This window comes from Nomascus leucogenys, chromosome 15 (assembly GCF_006542625.1).
Source record: "Nomascus leucogenys isolate Asia chromosome 15, Asia_NLE_v1, whole genome shotgun sequence".
NCBI lineage: Eukaryota > Metazoa > Chordata > Mammalia > Primates > Hylobatidae > Nomascus > Nomascus leucogenys.
This window is the reverse complement of record NC_044395.1, coordinates 96,869,138-96,891,554: the sequence shown is the minus strand read 5'-3', so window position 1 is coordinate 96,891,554 and position 22,417 is coordinate 96,869,138. Positions and strand designations below refer to the sequence as shown.

General features: G+C 35.8%; 1 protein-coding gene across 2 annotated transcripts in view; it reads right to left on the bottom strand.

Moving 5' to 3' along the window:
* The window catches only part of C15H11orf74 (chromosome 15 C11orf74 homolog), a 62,652-nt gene that overhangs the window by 35,474 nt on the left and 4,761 nt on the right, over positions 1 to 22,417 (bottom strand). For both annotated transcript variants that reach the window (XM_012506142.2, XM_012506156.2), the window contains exon 2: positions 11,356 to 11,514. In XM_012506142.2, coding sequence (XP_012361596.1) covers positions 11,356 to 11,491 — 136 coding nt within the window. In that variant the 5' untranslated portion in view covers positions 11,492 to 11,514. The remainder of the gene's footprint in view (positions 1 to 11,355; positions 11,515 to 22,417) is intronic.

Genomic DNA, 22,417 nt, shown 5'->3' with positions numbered 1-22,417 from the left:
TCTGTGCACTTGCTAATGGCAAAACACTCACAAAGAACACAGATCTGGCAGCAATAGACAGAAGTGGCAAGGACATTTCCCTGTGATGGAGTAGCTTTGACCTATAGACACATGCACTATGATCCTTCAGACTTGGGACAGAACGTGTGCTGAACTAAAGCCCATCCTAAAATTCTGTAAGCTATAGTATCCCAGCCTATGTATTTGCGATCCGCAAGATCACAGTACAATTATTCCTATAACCCATCATCCTTTTTCATTGTCAAAATGCCTTTTAAATAATATACGATGGTGACATTCAACAGAAATGTCATATTTAAAGTGAAATAATTGTTCTTATGCTTTGATTGGGGGGGAATGTCACAATTTCATGAAAGCTATAGACCTTATTCATAGGAAAAATGTAACATATACAAAAATGGGCACAAAATGTTGAAAAATTCATTTATCTCCCTAAACTCCTCCCTTCACTTAGAGTATTTTCTCAAAGCTGGTCTGAAAGTCAAAGTTCCTGACCTGCACACTACTAGAACTACTGAATCTTGGGGCAAAATCCCTAGGAATCTGCTTTTTAATAAGTACCTCCCAGGTGATGTGTACATAAGGTAAAATTCCCAAGTAAAGATTCCATGAAGTAAAATCTAACAATGATAATTAAAAAGAAGAATCTGATACTTTATCTTTGGTCAAAGCATGTAAATACATTTGCCTGATGATTATATGTAGACATAGTATTGTGTCCATCCACCAGAGGCCAGTGTAGGATCATTCCCTGAATTGTACTCTTACACCATACAATATACCACATACATGTACACAATACAACATGTACTATACATAGTTGGTTTTAACTACTTCAAGAAATGGGGTATATAATAACTAACACTGTAGACAATATTTTACATTTTTTATATTTACATTCAAGATTCCTTTCATATTTAACCTTGATGTTTTTCTCTTTCATATTAGAGAAATAGAACCCCTAATCGTAAAACTTTACACATGAGTAAGTCTTTAAAATTTACCAAATACTTTCATGTGTATTTAATCTGATTCTCACCACAACAATTTCAGACATACCAAACAGGCAGAATTAGCCCTGATTTACAGATTCAGAGAGTAAGTGACAGGCCCGTCGTCTTAAGAAATTAGTATATGCCTGGACTAGTACCAAGGTCTTCTGAATCCAAGGATAGAAGTGTCCCTTCCCATTACACTGGCCCTGCTCATAACAAAATGAGAACTAAAAAAGCAATATAGTAAATTATTTATAAAACTAAATATCTGCAACCTAAAAGATTTTCCTTCACCCTAAGATCATGTCCTATTGCCTACCCGCACAAAGTTGCATTTACTTAAGGCAACCTCTTTAACTCACCTACATTGGAGAAAGTTAGGAGTAATCTTTCCCTCTTTTTTAAAAAGCGAAATACTTCTTAGAAGTATTTACTTCTTAGAAGAAGTTTTCAAACTTTCTAAAGTAGAATAACATCTGCTGAACACATTTGCAATAATATAGGACTCAAACATTGGCAAGTTGCATTAGAGCAGTTCAAGAGGAGACTTAAATTATACATGCCTTTTACATTCTCTCATTTTTTCAGGAAACTCCAGGACAGCCTTCACACACACACAAAAAAAGAAAAAAAAAAAACCAGAATAAGAGCTTAAAGTAAAATAAGAAGGAAAAGGTCTGAAAATCCACTGTTCTAATCACTCTTATTGTTATTTTATTAACTCATAGACTGTTTATTCAATCTAAAACTGAGACCCCAAAACCAATGGCAATATTCTGGATATGATGTTAATCAATACTACGCAAACAGTTAATATTGCCTTACCAAATCAACCTCTAACTATACAATCTATAAACATATAGATTGCTATTCTGCCTTCACACATTTAGAGCATTTGGGAGTCACATCATCCTTTATAAGCAGATTGGAATAGGAATGACATATCAGCTGATGAATTTTTCTAGGGTAGGGACCCTGTTTTGTTCATCTGAGTATTCCCAGATTCTAGCTCAATGCTTAAAACACAGAAGGAACCATCAATACTAAAATGACCTCAACATTAGCAAGAAGACCTGGATTGACACTATAATTAGGGACTAAACTCAACACTCAGAATTAGATGACTCCCTACAAACCCAATCTTCTAAACAGTAGTTCATATACAACAAAATCAAATGCAAAGGCAAGTTAAGTCTGGGAAACACATGAAAATGGTATAATGATTCCTCTCTGTGCTAAGGATGCAATGAACTGCAAGAAGAGTAAGCTGATGGGCGTCACTTAAATCTACCTCCTCTGGAATGAATCCAAATTAAGGGAAAAAAAAGACACTAAAAATCACATACTAGACAGATTGTGGTTTGATTTTCATATAAGGGTTTGGTTAAAATAAAGTTTCCTGTTTGTATCCCTTTGGGTTTAGCTGACCATTTCAAAGAAAATATTATTGTTTCACAGATAAAAGAACATTTTGCTAAAACCATTCAGATCTGAAACATGCCCATTCAATTGAGTCAAAGGACACAGTCTTATGACCACCTCAGTTTCAAGTGGAACAATTTACCCTTTCCCTGTAAGTAATGATACACTTAGCAACAACGAATAAAAATAATGTCTCAAGTTAAAGAGAAATGCATATAAAACAAATATGCACCCACTTAATATTGTTTAAATTGGCTAAAGATTGATAATGACCACCTTAAAAGTTTATTTCGCTATTAGTAGTTCTCTTTCATTCTGTAAAAGTTTAAAATCCCATTTGTCTACAAAAGTTCAACTCACTAATTTATATGTACACATAAAATTATCAAATATATATATAAATTGAAAAGATGTGTATCTTTTCAAGTAAATCAAACAATTTTATTCTTTTCAAAGACTCAAAGAAAATGATTCTTTTATATGTATGAAAAATAAATTTTTTAATTTCCACGTTTTCACTGAGAAAGCATATTAGAAAAGGTATTTATTGGAACAAAATACTATGCATTAAAAACACTGCCAAAAATAAATTTAATGATTATAATTCAAAATGTCATGCAGATTTAAATACATTTTCTTTCCTTATCCAATTACGTGTAAACTACAGCAGTCACAAAAAACAAATGATTATCTATGAACCAAATATTCATGTTGAAATGAATATGAATTATAACAACTTCAGCTGAAGGTTTATGCTAATATATCTAAAACAAAATGGCTTGATCAGCTCAAAATCTGCCATAATTTGAAAGGGGAAATTTCCTTCTGCAACTGAACCAGCAATTTTTTTGTGTTTCATAATTTGTCAATTTGTTCCCTAAGTGTAGTCATTTAGTGATGACAAAAGAAATAGGGAAACAAATGAAAATTGCTTAATTACAGCTTGCAGATGTTCCCCCAAAGAGAAAAAACAGGTTAATGCTGCTGATGCTGTTTCCTCCACAGGACTCTGCTATAAATTAGTTCACTTCATTCAATACTTTTTTCCTTCAGTGTTCTGTGTGATGTTTGATGTTATGTTGTGATAAAGAGATTACATACACATAGTTACTGAATTTATGATCAATATAAAACTATCAACATTTTTTCTTACCCTTTTATTCTTTTTGGTAATACTAAAAAACACATCAATAAAAAGCTTTAAAATAATACCACTTCCTTACTTGCTCCTTTGGGATGCAAGATTAATTAATTTTTTTAATTGCCCAGTTACTTTTATTAGCAAGTCCTTATATGACGTCTTCTGCAAATTTCTCTCGAGGTAACATTATCCCCATGGCCTATGTCCCATGGCCTGTGTCTTCAGTTAAAGTAAGTTTATTGCTATTTGCCATGATATTTTCAATTATCCTCTCTTCACTGTTAAATTCACATTCGCAAAAGCGCTTCCCAAGTTGCCTTTTTTTTTCTTAATGTGGCTAACGTTAAAAAGGAAACAGAAAGACACTGCAAATGGCCTGTGAACTAAAAACACCACTCAATATTCAGTAGGGAATTAAATGACTGATAACAACGGCACTGAAAATGTGGCTTCAGTGCCACCTGGAAGCATAAAGCTGGTCAGTTCGTTTCCAACTTCCTCTGACAGGCAATCTGCCAGATGCAAGGGTATCAAAACAATGTTAAGCCCTCTGGTCTCTATCTAACACACGACAGAAAATAACTTCAAAATGCTACACAGCAAGGATTATTTTTCTTGTTGTGTTTTCTTTCATGAGAGAAAGCTGTTTTTATGCTCTACTGAAATTTCTTTCCTGCTCTGAAATTGGTAAGAGGGCCAGCTGCTTTCTATACTTTTCTCTATGGTATTTTTCTACAGCAGATTTTAAATTCATTCTTCAGATTGGGAAAAGCCTCTCTTTGTAGCCTCATGGAAGTTTAAAGATGCATTGCTAATGTTCAAATTCAAAATAGCTTAGGGGACCAAGATGATATGTCAACTTCAGAAATGTGTTGTTTTATGTGCTGTCACTGGTTTCATTTTTAATTATATTTTTTAGAAGCCGTCAAGTATGAGTAATGATATTCTTTTGGCTGAAATGGCAACTCAAAATTTATCAGTCCAGAAGTGTAAACCAAATCCCAACCCAAGATTCTAAGCTCTTGACAGAATGAATGCTCAATAAAGAAAAAAAAAAATTAAAAGACTCCTGAAATGAGAACTGTGTAACTTTGAAGAAGTCATTTGGCCTCTGTGGGCCTCAGTATCTCCCAGGCAAAATACTTGTGACTCTTCCTTGACTCTTTTCTCCTTAATCCTCTGCCAGTACCCTGTTACTAAGTGCTGTCAGTCATTCCCTCACTGGCAGCATCTCCTAGGCCCTTTTGCTTTCCATTTTCTCCCCCACTACCCTAGTCCAGCGATGTACTTCTGCTTAGCCCCCAGCTAGTCTCCCTGACTCCAGATGTTTCTCCACTTCTTCTTTGCTCTACCTTTCAAAATCATGAGCAATGTGTATTATTGGGTTTTGTTTGTTTGTTTTAAAATTCTACTATGGTTCCCAATTACATAGTATATCAAAATCCAAACTTGAGCATCATTACACAGCCTCCTTCTCAGGCTCTCCCTTCTGTGCCATCCACTAAATGTGGGTGATCCTCAGGCTTGTACCTAAGGCCCTCCTGTCTGCCAGCCTGTCATTCTGTATTCTCTTCTTTTCTTTTCACTGCATTTATTCAACCAATATTTAAGCATCTACACATTCTGCCCCACCAGGCACTGCTTTAGACACTAGTGCAATAGTGGTGAAAACCCACAAGACACCAGCTGCATGGAGCTGATACTCTAGAGAAGACAGGGTAAGTGTATTTTGAGGTAGCACATCCATTCCTGTTGGCATATATTATCTACACACCAGTGACCCCAGGTCTTGAGAAGAACTGCCCGATGCCCTACGGAAGGCAGAGAACAAAGTGCTTCAGGGTGTGGGCTTTGAAATCTGACTAGGACCATAGTCTAACTCCATCTTTTCTTATAAGGACACCAGTCATGTTGGGTTAGGGCCCACCCTTAGGACCTCATTTAACCCTAATTATCTCTTTAAAGGCCTTATCTCCAAATACAGTCTATGTTGGGGGTTAGGGCTCCAACATGTAAATTTGTGAGGCACACAATTCAGTCCATAATAGCAAGTTACCTAACTTTATGCCTTGGTTTCCTCATCTGTAAGTTAAAAATAATAAAATGATAAAAATTAAAATGTAAGAAAAAACTCACTAGGTCATTATAATGATTAATCGAGATGATACATGTGAAGAGCTAAGCATTAATCCCTAGAACTTAATAAATGTTAGCTGCTATCAGTAGTAAATTAGACTTGTTTTTTAATAATCTCTCACTCCCAGATGTTTCTGTGAGAGAAGTATAATTGTACAGAGGAGGGTCAGATGTCTGGTGTTTGAATCCTTGATCTGACCTCAGGCAAATTATTTAATCTAGAATGACTTTCAGTTCCCTGAGCTATAAAAAGGAAGAATAATAGCTAATTCCTTGCATCATTGTGGCAATTAAATAAGTTACTCGAGACAAATACTTAGTAATATATCCATAAATGAATCTAAAATAAAGAGCACTAGACAGTCTCTGCAAACTCTACAATTTAAACAGAAACACACTTTAAGCAATTATCTGGTATTTTAGAGCAGTACAGACAGTCCTGCTTTTTAACAGACTGCGTTATGAGAATCTGTAGCCTAAATCAGTGGTTCTCAAAACTAGTGGTATATCAGAATCACCTAGAGAGCCTTGAGAATATAAAAATTTTAGACCCCTTGCTATAGTTTCACTTAATAAGCCAAAAGCCTGGAAATCTATACTTTTATAAAAGTATGCCATCACAAAAGTCTTCCTGATATTCAGCCAAGTTTGAGAACTACTTGTCTATAGTAGAGCTGCTTACATATGTGGTTTTAAGTTTTCAAGTAGACATGTTAAAAAATAAATATACAAATAAAAAGTAATGCCATTTTAAATAATATATTTTATTTAAATCAATTTTCTAAAATATTATCATTTCAAATATAGTCAATATAAAAATATTGAGATATTTTACATTCTATTTTTATACAAGTCTCCAAAATCCAGTGTGTTTTATGCTTATGGCATGTCTCAATTCAGATAGTAAATTTTCATCAGAAATACTTGAACTGTATTTAGATTTCATAAAATTTACATTTTAAAAAAACGGATTAACCTACCCAAGTTGTCCCAAACACCTTTTAAAGTTTTCTAATAAATGAATTAAATATCAGTTTTTTATTTAAATTTAAATTAATTTAAAGTAATTAAAATTTAAAACTCTCTTCCTGGGTAGCACTAGCCATGTTTCCAATACTCAATAGTTGCATGTTGCTAGTAGCTACTGTGTTGGACAGTGCAGGCCTGTATGATCACAAATCATATGGTTACTACACCATTCATGAAATTTGTAATGCTGGAAAAGCACTGGCATCACTCCTTACATAACTCAATGTGAATTAAGTAAATATAGATTAATCTCATGATTATACAATATTATTAAAATCTGAGAAAAACTGAAACCTATTCAATGGTGTTGAAACTCTGAGAGTTTGGAACTATCAAAGGCCAGCCCTCCACCAATTTATAAAGCCACAGGCATAGCCATTTGTCCTGAACATTCAGACACACAATGTTCTACCTAATAGGAAAATCAATTCAAATATTAACAAGTATGAAGAGAAAAAGGGAGGTTGAGTTGACAGGAATTTTTTTCAAAGATATGTTAAAAGAACAATAAAATGCTAAAAGCACAAAGTACTGCAAGTGAAATGAGAATAGCATAAAGAAAACGAGGAACGAAATTACACATCAAAATCTGAAATAAAATCTTTGATCTACACAGAAGAAAACAGGTTAAAGTAGACAACTATGGCAGTGAATAGAAAGCTGTTATTATGTGGCAATATAAAAACTCTAGAATCACTTGGAAAGCTGGATCCTAGGCATGTGAGAGAGAGAAAGAGAGATTTGGAAATAACTACTGTAACTCCCAACAGTTACCATATGTAATAAAAAGGAGTTGAAAAGATTTAATGTCAATTTCTAAGTCATTGGCTTCTTAATTATACAATTTCTATGTGACAGCAACATGAGCAGTAATTACCACTCTAAAAGGTTGGAGCAAATTCTTCCCAAAAAATGGGATCATGTGGTAATCCTGGTGTGGAAGGCAATTAAAAGAAATTGCCTTTTTCTTTCAGCAGTTTAGAAGTAACTCTAAACTTTACTAAAACAAGGCTACATATTCATCTTGAAGATGTATTGTTTAAAGAAGATAGAGATATATCGGTACCAAAATCAATGCAACCGTGACCCAAAGAACCATCACTAATGGAGGCATTTTAACATCTTTCAGTTTCAGCTCTTTTCTGTCAAACTTTCCTGGTTCTACTTAATGTCTTGAAGCCCAAGGCAAGTTCGGGTTCAGCAGTTATCCTAGACTCATCTCAAGCAGCCCCTCTGAGGACTAGACTTTATTGCCCTCCCTCCAACCACAGGCTGGGTGGCCCTCCTATAAGCTCTCAGTCTCCGCTGTGATACTTGTCATGCATTAGTCTAATTTCCTGCTTGCTTATTTATCTCTACCACTGGATTATGAGTGCTTGAGAACACAAACTATATTTTATTTACTTTTTAATCTTCAGCACCTAAAATGATATCTGGACCATAACAAGACACTCACAGAATTAATTAATGAATTAATTAAATAAAAAATCAAATATAAGTATTCACATCAGTGTTTCTATAACCTAGAAAACATGATAGAAATACGACAGGCAAGAAGAAAGAAGCCTTTTCTTCCTTTTAAACAGATATTCTAGAAAGTCCTATAAATTCGTTACATTCACAGAGAAACTGAGATACAAAAGATTGAAACTTAGCTGCTTATCTTTGTCCACAATGTCAACAACATAACAATGTCTTTACCAATTATTTAAAAAATCTGCATGCTAATTTTCTAAAACATATCTTAGAATTTGATTTACCCTCCTGAACTGAAGATACTATTGAGAATTCACTTACAATTGGCCGTTTAAAACTAATAATTAATATGTCTCTTTAAACATTTTGATAGAACATTGTCTTTACTATCAATCATGTACCACGTTTTAAAAACCTAGTTGCTCTAAGAAAGAAAAAACCACAAAACGTAATCAACATAAATGTACTGTAGTGAGAATTATGCTATAATATTAACAGTTTCCAAATGTTTTCCAAGAGTCTGAGGCAGTAATGAGAATTTCTTTCAACAAGGCTATAATTTAATTTTTTCCAGAGAAGTATTTTTAATAGGATTACTGACCCTTTTAACACTGTTAGAAAGAAAATGAATCCCATAAGCATTCTGGTGTACAACTATTATAAAAAGAAATAGAACAGTCAATCAGTGGAAATGGTAATGGACTTGGGAACTAAACTTACTAAAGAAATGTACATAAGTATGCATGGTGATAACCACTTTAACAGAGAAAAGGCTCAGTGTGTATCAACAAAACAACTAAACACATTGAGACAAATGAAGGGCCTGGAAAGAAGCAGGGAAAATAGGAATTTTGGAAATACACCTTTAATGTCTTTCTTAAACAGAACTAACCACATTTACCTTGATCAATTCTGCTGGCTATCACTCAACTCTCAGGCCTGTCCCTAAGTCCTGGTTTCTCAGAAGGTATTTAAATGTTTCAAGCGAAAAAAGGACACTTACTGATTTAAGACACATTTTTACACTCATAACTCTTTGTGCTTTAAGAGGAATTTTTTCAGGTCATTAGTTTATAACGTGCACTGGTGCCTAGGGATATTTTGAAAGAAAAAACAAAAAAACTAGCGTGCTTGGAGATGCAGTTTATGTGACTTGCATCATCATTTATTTCAGATCAATTTGGGGTCCAAAACTGAACCCAAAATGAAGTTATCACATCTGCAACAGTTTCTTTCTCAGCATGCAATGATCATACTGGAATTTGAAAACAGAGTAAGACCCCTTTTCACAAAAGTAAATGTATTATAACCCCCTAAATATGTCAAAGTCCTTGCAAAAAGTTTTTATTCTTCTAGGGTACAAAAATAAAGTCAGCCTTACAAATGATTTCCAAAATAATATGAATTATCAAAATGTCATTAGCATACCAAAATTCATTAATTCTGCCAATTTTACCCTTGTTTCCACCACCCCACCACAGCCATTCATACTGCTGTTTGGGTCCAGAAAACACAAACTAAATGATTAGTCTCGAACAAAGCAGGTATCTTCCTAAACCCAGGTTCACAGACTAAAAGATAATTTGGTCATTATCAAGATTAATTTGATCTACATGTTATGTCCAAACAGATCATTCACAGTCAGCCCCAAAGTTAACTAGCTAGTTCCTAAATTTTTCGTTTCCATTAAGTATAAACAAAAACCACCACACCTATGTTTTTTGTTTAGGTGTAAACAAAACAGATATCAATTATATCTTGCCTGATAAAAGAAACAGGTTAGAATCACATTTTCTTTTCATTATAACTACTACTCTTCTTTTACATTTATACATTATAACTATAATTTCCTTATAACTACTACTCTTGTTTTACATTTCTTTGGGACACACGAATCATTACTCAAATCATGAAGTCAGGTACCTTAAGATTAGGGAACTCCCTGTTCTCACCCTTGAGTACATATTAGAAGCACCAAAGGAGATTTTTTTTTATAAAATACGAATCCCTTGATCCTAGCTGAGCTTTAGAGTGGGCTCTGATGTCAATACATTCTAAAAGCAAGTCAGGTGAGTCTAATGTATAGCTAGGTAGAGAACCAATGGTCTCAAAAATGTGGATCAATGACCCAGAAAGGATCAAGGTTGAGAGCAAGCTGATGGCAATCTCAAGCAGAACCCAGAAGGAAGATAACAACTCAAATGCCTAGCGGGCCACTTGAATGAATGAAGCAGACAATGTAAGCTCACATTTTTAGACTGTGTGAGTGCCAGAGAGCATGACAAACTAAGGAGCTCACTGGGCAAGGGCTCCTGAGCTCTAGCTGATATTGCCATGAGGAAGTAACAGATCTTCTCACTGGATCCCCCCACAAAAAAACACAAATCAAGATTTTCGTGTAAAATTACCCAACTTTCAAATGTTGGCTCAATTAATAAGCAATAACACTGGATGAGGGAAACAAAACAAATAATGAAAAACACAACATGGGTTTGGCCTCATCACATCCAGTCTAAAGGGTTGTTTCCATTCTACAGAAACCACAACAGCAGCAGCAGCAGCAGCATCACAACAGCAATACCAATATCTAACATTCAGTAAGTACTTACTATGTATTAGTCACTACACTAAGAGTTTCACATGGATTATCTCAATTAACCTTTCTCAACCTTTGAGAGAAGTACTATTATTATTCCTCTTTTACTCAAAAACTACCCCCGCCCATGATCACATGGCCAGTAAGTGGTGATCCCAGGATCCAGAAGTGTGCAGTGTAATCCCAACTACACTATTTCTCTTTGAAATTTTTTAAAGTAGGCTTTTAACAACCTCCACTCTTTGCATTTGGCTTTCTTAAAAAATAAAAGGATTATACTAAATGATTTCTCAAGTCATTTTTAGTTATCAAATTCTGTGGCTCTGACACCATCACATAACTCTTGGATGTATGAAGACTGGTATTTATATCATCAGTAACATTAGGGCATCAGTCACGAATGCCCTAGTAAGAATTACCTGATAAATGAATAGAATGAATGTTCACTAAATAGTCTTTCTTAAGAGGCAGCAAAAACATACATTTATAATAAAATTATTTATCTCCATTGCTGCAGAAAGTTTACTTCTCCATTTTACCTTGTGAAAGATGAGTGAAAGTGTTCAGAAATTCTTCATCATATGTTTGCTCATGACATTTAAGGAATTTATCCAAGACTTCTTTGATTAATTGATCTTCATCCATTATTTCCAATCCTGACATATGGGCAGACATTCCTATTCATGAGGCCACAGTATCTGCAAGACATAAAAATACCAGCTAGAGAGAATCAGGCAATATCAGCCCCTTTGAAAATATTCCGGATGGGTAGGTTGAAAAATTCCAAGGCTTCAAAACAAAGATCAAGATAGTTACTAGAGCAATGACCTCTAGTTCAAGAGACCAGACTTTTACTCATATCTTTGCTGCTGAATTGTTAACTATCACATTTTATTTTTTGCTTCAGTCTGCTCATTACTATCTTCTTAACTCATAAGAATATTGTCATATATTCATATGAATATTGTCACCCAATTACACAATTAGAAACTCAAAGTCTTTCAAGGTAGGAGGAACTTTAAAGAATACTCAACTAACCACCCATCCAATGACAATAGCTTAGTGACTTATTTAGCAGTTACTGTGTACCAGGTGCTGTTCTGAGCAATTTTTTTGTTAGTTATCATAACAGTCCTAGATAAGGTCACAGAGTCAGTACGGAGAAGAGCTAGCTCAAGAAGTCTGATCCTAGAAACCATGCCTTTAAACACTTCACTATCTGTCACTCTATTCATCGGGTGACCCCGCCCCCTCTTCCCTACTATCACTGGCAAAGAGTTGACTTGCCTTTGCATCAACACATCCAGGGACTGGTAACTCTGAGCATTCCAAAAAAGACTTTGGACAGCTCTGTTAAAAACTTTTAAAATTAAGCCTAAATCTGTCTCCCTGTACTCTACCCCAACTGGTTTCTGAGCCCCTGAGATTGTACTGAAAAATTTCAGTCTTTCTTATACATGACATATTTTCAAATATTTGAACAAGGTTATACCGTCCTTTGTCAATCTTCTCATTTCATTCATGGAAACAAATTTATTTTTCAAAACCCAGCTCAGAATTCCACTTCTCTCTGAAGATTTTATCCTCCCATCTCCCACTACTGCAGGAAGAGTTAATCTTAATTTATCTGTGCTGCTTCTGTACTAGGGTCTACTGTTAAATTTATCATGCTGTATTGGAAACAGTTGTGTACATTTCTGTGTTCTCTACTAGACTCAGAGACATAAAAGGCAGAGTCCACATCTCTTCATCTTTGTATCCCAAATGCTTGATAGCTCAGGATGTGGCATAGAGCCGGCAGTCAATCAATATTAAGCTAACATTACTCATTTGAGCAAGTACAACAGTCAAGTATTGCTAGAAGCTAGCAAAACACTAAACTATACTTGCTCAATTATTTCACCTGTGCCCTATATGACATGGTTTCAAGTCCTTAAATCCTCTTGATCAATCTATCTGGAAAAAATTTCACATTGACTGCATCCCTTTATATATACCATCCACAAATGAACACAAGACTCCAGATACGATGAGATTAGACAAACTCACATTCTCAATATTCCACTCATGCTATACAGCTAGCGCTCACATTCACACTGGTAGTGGCCATTCCACATTGTCATTCATTTAGCACAGTGCTAACTGAAAACCTGTCAGCTGAGACACGATGCCTCAATCCAAGCACAGTTTGGACTTCATTTTCACTTATGATATTTCACCTTGTTAAACTCCATTCATTCTGTATAAAGTATTCTTCTTACATAGCTTTGAGAAAATTATCTACAGAAAGAAGACACGTAATTACTGCCTAAGTAGCCAGTATACTACATGGGGAACCATAAAAAGTAGGGGTTTCTCCAATAATGTAAGGAAAGGAGAGCACCAAGCTTCCTTCTATCTGAAACAAGAGTAAACATCTGTTAACTTTTTCTCCCACTTTTCCTTTATACATTTATCATTTTAAAAATACAAATAGCATGTGTATGATATAAAATTATAAAAACCTTTAAGTATCTCCTGACTCTGCCAGTTCCCAACCATCAGAGGTAAATGCTGTCAAGAGTCTAAAGAATGTACTTCTAAATCTTTCCCTATAATGTTTATAGAGAATAATAGATTTTTTCTAAAAATGGAACCATATTATATGTTATTCTTTATAGCTTTAATTTAATAAGTTACCATACACAGATCATCACTTTAGTATATGCAGATCTAGCCTATTCTGTCAAACAGCTGTATAGTCACAGCCCAGCTCTGCCACTCCTGTGTAGCACTGGGCAAGTTACTTGACCTCTCTGGGTCTCTGTTTCCCCGTATCTATAAAAAGGGATTACATCCCAGCGCTTTGGGAGGCCAAGGCAGATGGATCACCTGAGGTTGGAAGTTTGAGACCAGCCTGAACAACATGGAGAAACCCCGTCTCCACTAAAAATACATTAGCCAGGCATGGTGGCACATGCCTGTAATCCCAGCTACTCAAGAGGCTGAGGCAGGAGAATCGCTTGAACCTGGGAGGCAGAGGTTGCGATGAGCCCAGATCCCACCATTGCACTCCATCCTAGGCAACAAGAGCAAAACTCCGTCTCAAAAAAAATAAAAAGAAAAGCGGGGGGGATTACAACTGTACAGGTCTGTATTTCCTTAACCTCAATTCCAAAATACTAAAAAGCTCAGGAAAAAAAAATTTTTTTCATAAGATAATGCCCAAATGCATTTGGGGACAAGACCTGATTGAATTAACATGAGAGTACTTACGGCTTTTATTCTACTCAGCGTTACTATTCATATATTTCCCTGTAGAAATACCAATGTGCTTGCATATAAGATGCTTTCCCAGAACCAGCCTAGAGATTTTGTATAATATATGGCATATGCACTGATTCTCTTTCTAAACTCCAAAAAGTTCTGAATTCTGAAGCACATCTGACCCTGAGGGTTTAAATAAAGCATCATGAAACTACACATGCCTCACAACATTACTATGAAAATTAAATGAGTATGCATGGCATCTCAAAAAATGTGAGCCATGACGATGATGATGATGGATCAGTCTTACTGTTCTGTCCTTTGCCTACACAAAGACCTGTTATAACTGTGCCCACTCAACTTTGAAGGCAGCGATGTTACCTAAAGATAAATCAAGATAATTCCTCTTGTATTACAACCCCAGATAAAGCATGGAGTTGTAGAGGACTGAGTGAAAATTAAAAATGTAGCCGGGTACCAACTTAAAACAAAAGAAACTGTTTCAAGCTATTTGTACCTGAAAAAAATTAGATATATGAAAAGGCATCGGTTATGGCTTATGCACATTTACTTGTAACACTGCCAGGCTTTAGCAATGCAAAGCTGAATAAACTGTGTTTGCAGTAGCTAGACAGTAAATAATGATAAGTAAACTCAAAGGTGGCTATTATTTCACTACAGTAGGATGTATACTTAATTACAAGAATTTCCACGTCAATCTGCTTTTCCAGAATTGGAGCCTAGAAAAATTTCAACAGTTTATTTTATCAATCTCTTCTTTAAAATCATCTTCGGTAAGTTACTTCAGCAAACAAATACCAAACAGATGCAGCCAGGTTGTGGTTTCCATTCCTGTAAATGTCTTCTCATAATGCTTTAAGAGTGTTAATAGAAATTCCTTTAAACTTCTTTTCCACTTCTCAAACTGGCATATTTTGAGCATTATCCAACACATCTCAGTAGTACTGAAAGCAAACAATTAACAGATTGTGCCAGCACAAATTCAAAATACTTCTAGGCCTTTAATTTTGTGTGGTTATCCCAATACAGAGATGACATGTTTTTATTGACTATTTATTTATTTATTTAGAGACAGAGTATCGCTCTTGACACGATCTCGGCTCATTGCAACCTCTGCCTCCCGGGTTCAAGCAATTCTCCTGCCTCAGCCTCCCGAGTAGCTGGGATTATAGGCGCCTGCCACTATGGCTGGCTAATTTTGTTTTGTATTTTTAGTAGAGACAGGGTTTCGCCATGTTGGGCAGACTGGTCTCGAACTCCTGACCTCAGGTGATCCGCCTGCCTTGGCCTCCCAAAGTGCTGGGATTACAGGCGTGTGCCACTGTGCCTGGCCTTATTGACTTTTTAAAGGACTTTTGGAACATGCAGTTTCACAAACTGTCATTATTTGAAAAGTTTAACAATACCCATCTTCAAATTTAGAACTTGCCTTTTCTATAAAAATACAAACCTAATATTAAAAGTCCCCAGGGACTGACAGAACAGATAATGACTTATCAGACAGCCAAGTGGTTTATGCAAATCCTAGTGGGTTTCTAAAAGGAAGCAATGCTTTTTCAATTACCATTCACATACTTTTGTGTTTTTATCATGAAGTTTTTTTCTAAAAGAAAAAGAGAGGGAGAGAGGGAGAGAGACACTTGCCTGGATAACAGAATTCTTTGTTTTGGTTTGGTTTTTATGTTTTAAGGCTTTGAGCTCCACAAGAACGACTCAAAACGTCTTGTGATAAGTAAATGTGTATAAATATCTGCTGGTAAATCACAAGCAACACTTTCACAATCACGGCCCCCAGAAGGAAATACAGGGAGCATGCACTGCTCCTTGGACTACTACACTTCACTTGAAGACCACAGGACTGGTTAGGAATAGGGTTCACTTTTTACCAAGTCACTGAGAGAAAGAAAAATCATATAACCTCCCTAAAGTCTTGTTTTCTGCTATCAAATAATGAAGCTAACAACCACCTAAGCTAGTTAATGTTATGTGCTCTCTGAAAGAACATTATTATGAAATATGGTACATGAAATTGTCACCACTGATTCAGCACACCTTTGATGTTTACCTTCAGATCCCTGCTTAATGAACTTACTCAAACAAAATGCAACTTTCAGACATAGGAGTAGTAGACCTAAAAAAGCAAATCACCACAAGCTTGCTTCTCTGAAAGTGCACAGCGTACTTTTTAACAGCACTAGGGTTATATGTCTGCAAAAAAAAAAAAAAAAAAGGGGGCGGTGGGGAGGTGGTTAAAAACTCTGAGAGTTCTGCAGGTCTATCAAAGCCCACTTACTCAAAATTGTATTCTTCTGCTCAGTAAGAATCTACTGCTATACTGAAAGGTAAGATGGGATATTATCAAAATATTATCACTTTGCCTAAGGAAATAAAAGCATCAACATTTGTACTGCAACAATTGCACAAGGTGTGTGTCCTTTTATATTTGTGTAAATGGTCAAATCTCCAAAAGACCAAACTGTACTCTAACTGCAGAGATTTAATAAGACTGCACAGACATGATTAGAACAGGCCTAATATGAACTGATTTCTTCCTCCTTGACTGAACTACAACAATTTTGCATCCTCTAATTTTTTTGTCTTTCAGATAATATCAAGAAGAAAGAAAAACATCCAATGAGAAATTCAGATTCTGTGACTTGAGAGAAACCCGAAGGTTATCTAGTCCAATCATAGAGAATAAATGAGTATGGGAAAGAAACTTCATGTGAGGTTTCTGTCAACTAATGACTCTATTGATGAGCAGTAATGGGTGGTTCTCTCATCATAAATAGTCATGAGATGCTCATGATTATGAACTTTAAGGTATATCTGAAGCCATCAGGAAATTAAGCACAAAGCAGCAATCTTACCCTGGCAGGTATATTCATGCCTCCATTTATGCTCCATACCCCAATAACATTCAAAAGGCCAGAGGCCAAGCACATATTACATCATTATATATTAGAGACCTACCAAAACAAATGAGAAAACAAAAGAAGAAACAAAAGGAATAAAGGGAAAGCAGAATATAAAACAAAACATCTCTTACAAAACAGAAAAGAACCTACACTCCTTTATTGTTTTTCATCAGGATGAAATAAAAAACATACAATCCTAGCATCAAAGTATACACTGCACTTCAAGTTATGAGCTTTTATCAGCAGCCTTTTCTAACGTGTAAAAGGCATAGCACTCTTCATTATCACCAAAAAAGTTGATAGTATAAGCATCTAGACTTCCATATATTACTAAATTCCCCTAGGTATAGCCCTTTGCTGTGAATATTAAAAGAAGTATTTGGAAGGAGGTAGGAAAAGTTTGGGGATTATTGTTGACTACAAAGCTTTAAGAGAGAGATGAACTGCATTCCATGTAGCAGTAATAGAAGTATGTCTTAATAGCTATACATTTCTCCTTGACAAATTCTCACCTAAAGGAAAAGAGAGCACATCCATCCTAAAAACTGCGTATAATTTTTAAAGTGTGGGTTCAGATTATAAACAAAGATAGCACAAAGGATGCCTTAACAAAAACAGATCTAGGTCCTTCCCTAAAGAGACTTATAATTTGCATATTGACTTTTTTTTTTTTTTGAGACTGAGTTTTGCTCTTGTCACCCAGGCTCGAGTGCAGTGGCGCAATCTCTACTCACTGCAGCCTCTGCCTCCTGGGTTCAAGTGATTCTCCTACCTCAGACTCCGGAGTAGCCAGGATTACAGGCGCACACCACCACACCTGACTAATTTTTGTATTCTGAGTAGAGACGGGGTTTCACCATGTTGGCCAGGCTGGTCTCAAACACCTAACCTCAAGTGATCCGCCCACCTCGGCCTCCCAAAGTGCTGGGATTACAGGCATAAGCCACTGTGCCTGGCTTTAATTTACATATTCTATACAATACTCCATTTTTGTAATAGCAATAACTCAGATTTTTATGTTATACTAAACTTATGCATGATGTTAACATTGCAGAAGCCTGGACCAAGGCTGCATGGGACCTCCTTATATACCTCTTTGGAACCTCCTGTGAATTCATCTTGTGAATCTATAATTTTTTTTAGCTTAAAAATGGGGGATGGAAACAGAAAAGAAGGATAAGTCAATTAAAACAAAAGATATTTAGGAAAAGAAAATTATCACTAAAAGTTTACCAAGAATGTTGGAACCAGGTGTGTTGTTTTCCCCCTACAGAAAGCTCTGGGAGATAGACTAATACTAATCTATAAAATTACATGCATAAACAGAAACTTCCCTCTGGAAAGATTTGCTTCCCTTTCCTGTTCATTCACCCAAGCTACTTTAATGAGGTTTCTTGAGGCTATCATTCATTAAGCCCTTCTGTTCACCAGCAGATTGTATAATACCGATTTTATTTCCCCAAGAATACTCTTCCTCCTAGCTGTTTAAGTCAATCCAGAAATGTCTGCATTGACTCACTGAGGCAGGTCAACTAAGTATTAGATTGTTTTCAATTACACAGTTATTAATTCTATTAAACAAAGAAAAATGCAAACCAATTAAGCATTTGAACTCTCCCCACTCACTCCCTATCATTTTTTAAAAACAGATTAACTGTGTACATGGTCTCTGTAGAATATACTCATAAGACAAATCTCAGGAAATCCATTGTTTTTGAAATCAAAAAGAATGCCTTTTCACTACCATTTTTGCTTCTTTGGTTTCTTTTTTTTAATCATTTAGAGTTGGGTGGAATTACAAGTAAACACCCTACCTTCACCCCCTAACAAAACTCCTATAAGCACACTAACTGACCTCTAGACATTTATCAAGAAAAATTTGCCATACACATATTTCAACCATGTCCAAAACTGATCTCCTAGCCTCAGAAATGCTATCAACTATATCAATGAGTTATGGGTAGTAACAGCGAGTAATTCAGTGAACACTTTTTTCAAGACTCCTGATAAAACTGTGAATCCATAAAGCAGTAGGGTTTCTGAGTCAACTTTATAGCTCTATAATCACACAATATTTCAATCATAAAAGATTTATTAGCTCAAACCTAATCCCACCCTCACATAAGATACAATGTCCCACTAATGGTCACTTTATCTATACTGCATACTATGACACAAAGGCATCCACTCTTAATTAAAGTTGTCCCCTTCTCTCCAACTTCCTGAGCCTGTTAGCCACCTGCACGGTGCACAGGACTTTAAACAATACCAAGAAGCCTACTCTAAAGCAAAACCCACACAGCTGGTTAGGAGCAGGTGTAGACCAACTGAACTAAATCACCTAGTAGTTCATTTCTAAGTGTTTCAAAATACCAGATCTTGCAAATAAAATCAACCTTTATTTCACTTGGCATTCTCTTAAAAGAAGTAAGATTTTAGATTTGTTTCCCAGCTATTTTGAATTATAAATTCCTAAGACTGTGGAATAATAAATGGGCTGTAAGAGGTAATACGATGCTTCCCCAGTTTCCAATTTCACTCAATACTTTATTTGCAATTTTGCCTCAATGTACAAAACATAACACACACATGCACATACATATATAAATAATTTCTTTTTGCCAATATGGTTTCTATACTTAAAGACAGAAATTAAGAATCAGGCCTCCCTCCGACCCACCATAGCTCGTGCCTGTAACCCCAGCACTTGGGAAGGACAACATAGGGGCATCACTTTAGCCCAGTAGTTCAGGACCACCTGGCCAGTATAGTGAGACCTTACCTCTACGAAAAATTAAATAATTAGCTGATCATGATGGCGTCCACCTGTGGTCCCAGCTACTTGAGAGACTGAGGCGGAAGGATCACTTGAGCCCAGAAGGTGGTGGCTGAGTTGAGCCAAGATTATGCCACTGCACTCCAGCCTGGGCAACAGAGCAAGACCCTGTCCCCAAAAAAATCAATAAATAAATAAAATAAAAAATAAAAAGAATGACAAACTCCTAACTCCTTTCCTTCTCTAAAAATAAAGTATTTCAGTAAATTTTTTCTAGCAAGAAAATTTTTCTAGCAAAACTACTCTGAAATGTTTTCTCTATTTTGTTTTCAAGAAAAGAATCCACCTTAAATCAGAGATCATGAAATTTTTTAGGAAGATACCAGTCATTCTGGTCAGGTGGCCATATGTAACTAATTGCTTTAAATAAAAAATGTCAAGTCACTTGTCATGTTCTTCTCTTGAAAACCCATCATACTAACTGTAAATTGCTTCCTTCTATACATTTCCTCTTCCTTCCTCTTTTCTTTGTCAGTTTCAGTTGTGGCTCCTATTGTGGAATTCATTCAACAAGGCAAACATCTCCCTTTCCAACATAATTTATTTTATTTCCTCAAAAATCTGCCACTTAGTAAAACACTAATCATTGTCTATGCTTATCCTAAAGCTATGAAAAGTTGCCACTGACCTTATTCCAAACACTTGTTAACTCACTGAGAGACAATGAAGTTTAAGCTGTTTCTCCATTTATAAAATGGGGATGGAAACACTTGAGAGATGCACTACATTTCTTGAAACGCGCTGTCATGAGTTCACAGAACAGTGTTTCTCCTCTGCCTCCCTCCGACCCACCATATCCACAGACCACTGCAGCTGTGTTACCCTTGTCAAGTTATGTAAACTTTTCTGATCCTGAGTAGTTTGAATGTAAAAATAAAGGGATTGGGCTTGAGGTTGGCTTCCATCTTTTTTTTTCCAATTATGTTTCCTTTTCTGTCCAATTACTAGGCCAGGATATCCCATTATTAAGTTTTTATCTTTCCCATAAGATAAAGGTTGTTTTACTCTGTAATTTCACTGACTTGTATACTTTGATGGTGTACCGTTTTTTTTTAAATGTAAGGAAGGATAAATCAATATGTTATTATAGGAGTTTGAATTTGATTTTGCCTCAAGGCTTAAAAATGGGCTGAGCAACTTATAATTGTGATTTCTTAATGAACTTCTAAGAACTTTTAAGAAAAGCTGAATGTGGGAAGAATGTAAGGCATGCTCATCTGCAACCAAAAGTTGCTTCATTCTACTATCACATATGTTCTTTAAGGCAGTAGTTCCCAACCTTTTTCGCACCAGAGACTAGTTTCATGGAAGACAATTTTTCCATGGACCAGAGTGAGGGGGACGGTTTCAGGATGAAACTATTCCACCTCAGATCATCAGGCATTAGATTCTCATAAGGAACGCATAACCTAGCTCCCTCGCGTGCATGCGCAGCTTACAGGGTTCACACTCCTATGAGAATCTAATGCCACATAGCAGATCTGACAGGAGGCGGAGCTCAGGCAGTAACACTTGCCGGCCTGCGGCTCACCTCCTGCTGTGAAGCCCTGTTCCTAACAGACTGCTGACCGTACCTGTCCGTGGCCCAGGGATTGGCAACCCCTGCTTTAAGGGCAAGACCTGTGTCTGATTTTTTTTCTAATTCTCCACATGGCTTTGTACATAGTAGATGCTCAATAAATATAGTTTACTATTTTATATTTAGTTTCAATACTGAGGACTTTTGGAGATCAGGAACCTTGTATGAGATCACTGTAAGTCTAATGCGCTCCTAATGGTATAGCAAGGACTTGAAGTCTTAAAACCCATTTTCAAATGTGCTACTAATTTCTAGTCTTGTTAAGAGACAACTAACCCATTCAGCAACTAATTGTTATGCTAAAAATTGCCTGTTTTTTGATGTTAGTAAAATCCAAAGGCTAAAACACATCTAAATCTATCCATGGTTTCTATTTTTGCATTTCTTACTTTGTATTTACAGTGAAGACATCCAATATATCAATTTTATGACAGTTGTCCTTATGGTTGCTATAATTTCAAGTATCTTAATCATTATACAACACCTTATATGACACATAAATAGGTTAGCGAAATAACCCAATATCCTCTTGCAGATTAAAAAAATCATCACGGAAGGAACTAGAAGAGATGATGATGCTTTTTAAAGGACGGATCGACATTTCAAATGATGAGAATCAACCAATCAATTGAGCTACACACATCTGTTTAAAAAAAAAATCGACCCTGAAAATGTACACTAAAATTTTGCAAAAAATTAGTCACTTATGCAAATATATTTACAGCATCTTCATCATTAGGTAAGATTTACTATGTACATTCTATAGACATTTTAATCCATTAATCCTTCTAATAAGGTAGTTATTATTCCCATTTTAGAGATAAGAAAACTGACACTCAAAAAGGTCACAGAACTGAAACTCAAACCCAGATTTGCCTAGCTCTGATCATTACATTTTATCATCTAAGCCATATGGAAACTGATCAAATGACCAACAATAGTGGAAGGTTAGGTAAATTAGGTTGCATTTAGAAATTATGCTACTATTAGAAATTATAGGC